This window comes from Notothenia rossii (assembly GCF_949606895.1).
Source record: "Notothenia rossii genome assembly, chromosome: 7".
Lineage (NCBI taxonomy): Eukaryota > Metazoa > Chordata > Actinopteri > Perciformes > Nototheniidae > Notothenia > Notothenia rossii.
The window spans coordinates 48,386,268-48,392,009 of record NC_136905.1 but is presented as its reverse complement, the minus strand read 5'-3'; the positions used below and the strand labels follow the sequence as shown (position 1 = coordinate 48,392,009).

General features: G+C 42.3%; 1 protein-coding gene across 1 annotated transcript; it reads left to right on the top strand.

Annotated features, from left to right (window-relative positions):
- Positions 1 to 200: 200 nt before the first annotated feature.
- LOC307046401 (uncharacterized protein) lies at positions 201 to 2,189 on the top strand (the record flags this gene model as incomplete). The annotated part of the gene is made up of 3 exons (XM_079692795.1): positions 201 to 590; positions 757 to 2,080; positions 2,184 to 2,189. The coding sequence occupies exons 1-3, from the start codon at positions 292 to 294 to the stop codon at positions 2,187 to 2,189; spliced, it is 1,629 nt and encodes a 542-aa protein (XP_079548921.1). The 5' UTR covers positions 201 to 291.
- Positions 2,190 to 5,742: the final 3,553 nt, after the last annotated feature.

The window sequence follows — 5,742 nt, the reverse complement described above, 5'->3', positions numbered from 1 at the left end:
CCCTGTCATTGTCCACCCTGTCAGCAAGCCTTCCATGACAGGGTGGACATGGTTTGTGACAGGAAGGACATGCACATAGTTTATGCCACATGCTGATAAATGTGTGTAATATTATAATAGCTATTACACACATTTTATAACACTACATGCTATACATAGTAGGAGTGGACAATATGGACTTTTTGGGGCAATTTCGGAATCAGCAAGCCTAGTTTGATAAGGCAAGCCTAGTTTACCTGGACCGCCAATTAAAGTGTGTAAGGGAACATTTTGAATTGTCTTTTTCAAGGAATGAGCTCAAAAGGAGCTGAGATAGCAAGGAGATATCGGGAACGTCGTGATGCTGACCCGGACAGAAGAAGAAAGTACCTTGAGAAAGAGAGGGACAAATGGAAAAAAGACAGAGAGACTGGAACGAAGAAGGGTGTCAATGAGCTTAGTGAGAGAGCGAAGAGGGCAAAAAGAAAGAAATGGAGAGAGGCAAAAAGTCAAGACAGAGCCAGAGACAGGGCCAGTGCTTTGCTACAGTCAGAGACACCACCAGACTCCCCTGCAGCTCCTGAAAATCAGCCTGAGCCAGGGCTTTCCAGGTTAGATCATTGGAAGTTTAGCTGATGACTTATTAGAAAGTTTAGATTTATTTGAAGGACAATTATCAACTGTTTATGTCCCCATAAAACGACATATTGATGACTAACTCGTTAAAATCTTACTAAAAATCCTTATATAATAATATACAAACATTTTGTGTTTCAGGCAACAGCGTCTAGGGGCAAGTGCTAGAAGAAGGTCGAAGAGGAAACTGAAAGATCAGATTGAAATATTGGAGGCACAGCTCGCAAAAGAGAAAACTAAAACTGAGAAATATAAGAAGAGGCTCCATAGGGCCAAGAAAGGAAGTTTGTCTAAATCACCACGATCAAAAGTCAATGCTTTGTTGGGACGTACAAAAGTGAATTCACCCATCAAAAGAGCTCTTATTTTCCATACATCCCTGATTGAAGATATTAAAAGAAAATATGAAAATGCAAAAACAAACAGAGAGAAGCAGTTGATAGCAAAAGTGATCAGTGGAAACATTCAGAAGAAGTACAAGCTCCAAAAGCATGCACAGACTGCTTTTGGCTACTCTAACAAGAGAGCAAAGTATCCTGTGGATCTTACCTACCATGGGAGGAGGTGCGTCAGTCGAAATGAGTTGAGGAAGAACGTTACATCGTTTTTTCTTCGAGATGATGTTAGTCGAATGACGACTGGCCGCAAACAAACAGTCACACTGCTGAAGAAAAAGATGCAGAGGAGGTTGCTTACCGATACAAGGAAGAACTTGCATAGGAAGTTTCTCTCTGAGCACATTGGCCAGGTGTCATACACCTCCTTTTGCCGTCTCAGACCCTTTTGGGTGGTAACCCCCTCTTCCTCTGACCGTGACACATGTCTCTGCAAAAAACATGAGAACTTGCAATTCATGGCCAATGCCTTGCAGAGCCAAGGGTTGCTGTCCTCAAGAAACATTGAGGAAATGTCTGAAGCAACCATGTGCGACCCGAAAGCCAAGGTCTGTGCTTACGGTGAGTGCAGTGAATGCCTCCTAACTTGTCACCCGATGCTGACAATTCCTGGGGAAGAGACCATTCGTTTTTCTCAGTGGATGACAGAGAAGATCACGAAGGATGAGAAGGTGTCAACAATCACAGTGAAAAGGGAGATAACAACAACGCAGCACGACCTTAACACAGATTTCCAGGAGAGGCTTCTCCATTTTAAGCGCCATGTCTTCAACATTAAATGGCAGTTTAATGCCTACAGGGAGCTCAGGAGGAGCCTGAAGCACAACGAGTCCCTTTTGCATATAGATTTTAGCGAAAATTACTCATGCAAGTACAGCCGAGAAATACAATCTGTGCATTTTGGAGGCTCACACCAGCAGGCCAGTCTGCACACTGGAGTGCTCTACACCGCTGGTGGACAAGTGCCGCACACCTTCTGCTCCATATCACCCTCCAGAAGACACGACCCTGTGGCCATCTGGGCCCACCTTGATCCAATTCTGAAGGTAGTGAGAGAACGACACCCTCAAGTCAGCATACTTCATTTTTTCAGCGACGGGCCTGCAACGCAGTATCGACAAAAGGGAAATTTCTTCTACCTCTCAACGGAACCCTACAAGTATGGCTTCAAAGAAATAACGTGGAATATTTTGAGGCTAGTCATGGGAAGGGGGCACCAGACGGTGTTGGTGGCGTCCTCAAGAGGTCAGCAGACCGAATTGTGGCCCATGGAGGAGACATCGCTGATGCCCAGAGCTTGTATGACAAGCTGAAAAGCCTGGACACATCTGTTGAGTTGTTCTTCGTCCCAGAGAGGGATATTGAATCAAAGACTCAGGTAAAAGCTATAGTCCGTTATCCAATTCACCCCATAGTCCTTCTGCCTCGGTTTCAGATCCCTGTCCCCCCTCTCCCGTCCAGATTACAGACTAGCTTTGTCAAATCTGATCCTTTCATGTGTTGTGGTTAAATAAAGTGTATTAATGTTTGATTCCCTCCCCCCCTATCACTATAGGTACCTGCAATAGCTGCGGTAAAAGGCACTCTAAGAATCCACCAAGCTATCAGTCTGACACCCGGCCAGATGAAATACCGAGACATTTCATGCCTGTGTAAAAGGGAGGAAGGTGTTTTGGACTGCCCCTGCTTTAACCTTCAAGAGGTCACTCTAGCTGATGTTCCTGTTTCATCTGATGAGTCCCCAGCAAGTGGAAAGGCACCAGATAACCCTAGGAGACCAGCAATGATTGAGGTGAAGCACATTGGAGAGTGGTGCGTCGTTAATTACGACAATGAAGCATACCCAGGTTTCATCATGGATGCAGAAGGGCACAGTGTGAAAGTTAAGTGTATGCACCGCAATGGCATAAACAAGTTCCATTGGCCAAGTCCCCGGGAGGACATATGTTGGTACTATGACTGGCATATACAGGACTGTCTCAGAAAATTAGAATATTGTGATAAAGTTCTTTATTTTCTGTAATGCAATTAAAAAAACAAAAATGTCATACATTCTGGATTCATTACAAATCAACTGAAATATTGCAAGCCTTTTATTATTTTAATATTGCTGATTATGGCATACAGCTTAAGAAAACTCAAAAATCCTATCTCAAAAAATTAGAATAGTTCCTCAGACCAAGTAAAAAAAAAAGATTTATAACAGCAAAACACAATCAAACATTTGAAAATGTCCATTAATGCACTCAGTACTTGGTTGGGAATCCTTTTGCACGGATTACTGCATCAATGCGGCGTGGCATGGAGGCAATCAGCCTGTGGCATTGCTGAGGTGTTATGGATGCCCAGGATGCTTCAATAGCGGCCTTTAGCTCATTAGCATTGTTGGGTCTGGTGTCTTTCAGCTTCTTCTTCACAATACCCCACATATTCTCTATGGGGTTCAGGTCAGGGGAATTTGCAGGCCAATCGAGGACAGTAATGCCATGGTCAGTACACCAGTTACTGGTGGTTTTGGCACTGTGGGCAGGTGCCAGATCATGCTGGAAAATGAATTCCTCATCTCCATAGAGCTTTTCAGCAGACGGAAGCATGTAGTGCTCTAAAATCTCTTGGTACACAGCTGCATTTACTCTGGGCTTGATGAAACACAGTGGACCAACACCAGCAGCTGACATGGCTCCCCAAACCATCGCTGACTGTGGGAACTTCACACTGGATTTCAAGCAACTTGGATTTTGCTCCTCTCCAGCCTTTCTCCAGACTCTGGCGCCTTGACTTCCAAATGAAATACAAAACTTGCTTTCGTCTGAAAAGAGGACTTTGGACCACTGTGCAACTGTCCAGTGCTTCTTTTCCTTAGCCCAAGTCAGACGCCTCTTCCGTTGTCTTGAGTTCAGAAGTGGCTTGACCATGGGAATACGGCTATTGTAGCCCATTTCCCGGACACGTCTGTGAACAGTGACTTTTGATACCTGGACTCCAGCTTCAGTCCACTGTCTTTGAAGCTCCCCCAAATTCTGGAAGCGACTCTTCTTCACAATGCTGTTAAGGCTGCGGTCATCTCTCTTGGTTGTGCAGCGTTTCCTGCCACATTTCCCCCTTCCAACAGACTTTTTGTGGATGTGCTTTGAAACTGCACTCTGTGAACAGCTTGCTCTTTGAGAAATTTCTTTTTGTGTCTTACCCTCCTGATGGAGGGTGTCAATGACGGTCCTCTGGACAGCAGTCAGATCAGCAGTCTTCCCCGTACTTGTGATTTAGTTTACTGAACCAAGCTGAGTGTTTTTCAAGGCTCAGGAAACCCTTGCAGGTGTTTCGAGTTAATTAGACGATTCAAGTGATTCGTTGAACACCCTACTAGTATACTTTTTCATGATATTCTAATATTTAGAGATAGGATATTTGAGTTTTCTTAAGCTGTATGCCATAATCAGCAATATTAAAATAATAAAAGGCTTGCAATATTTCAGTTGATTTGTAATGAATCCAGAATGTATGACATTTTTGTTTTTTTAATTGCATTACAGAAAATAAAGAACTTTATCACAATATTCTAATTTTCTGAGACAGTCCTGTACTTTGCCTAATACCAGAACCACAGGCTCTGAACAAGCGCTCAGTACAGATTGAAGCGTCTGCTTGGAAGTATGTGGAAGAGCAACTACAGAAATGAGCCATGTCTCTGCAGAAAGGGAGAGACTGTTTTGGAGACGCGTCTAAGTGATCTCTCTGTAACATGCTTCTTTTTTTTTAAATCAACTGTTCTCCACTTTAAAAAATTGTTCTTCTTGTTCTACAGTTGAATGTTTGACTTTCACTGTGCAGAATGATGTACAGAATTTAACACAAGAAGGCCACATTAATGTTCTTTATTCAGTGGCCGCATGCAGGTAGAGTGGATCAAAACCAGTCTGTTCAACTGGTCATTTCCCCCTACATGGGAAAAGGACCTCTGACATTTTCTTTTACATCATTTCCTTTAGATTTATTGCATTTATGAGACCATTCAATGACATTTCACAATGTGTCCACCCTGTCATGCCCAAGGTCCACCCTGTCATGTCATTGTCCACCCTGTCATTTTCATGTTTTATGAAAATAAACAAAATATGTTCACAAGTTACCAAAACCTTTTGTGTAATTCCTTTCTAACAAATGAGGGCCAAATAGTATTGTTTGAAAGTTTGACCAGATATCTTTGTTGTTAGATTTTATTTAGAAAAGAAAGTGCAACTCTTGCAGATTTTATAGAGAAACAAATAGTTTGCCATAATTTCATTATTATCCAAATACTTTTTCCATTAACTAAAATATAATGTTGAGAAAGGGACTAAATTGCTTTCTGAAAATGTATATTTTTTAATCACTATGTAATTACAATGTATTTACTCTACTTTGAATGTGTCCATGACAGGGTGGATTCATTCACAGTTTGCATGTACATTGTCTGCTTGCTGTTAATTTATAAAAAGTGTGGGAGCTTGACCAACATCCATTTCTAACAGCATAACATATACTTAATACAATGAATATGAAGTTCAATGGAAAATCTCAGCTTTTTTTTTTGGAAATGGGGAAGTCTCAAATGCACCGTATGGTGATATTGACCCGGGCGCTACATTAGAATTTTCTACTGCAACACTCCCCACGCAAATACACGATGTACCCGTGATTGTTACAATGAAGGCTCGATACTCAGCTCACGGCATATAGGTGTAAGCAGGGGTAA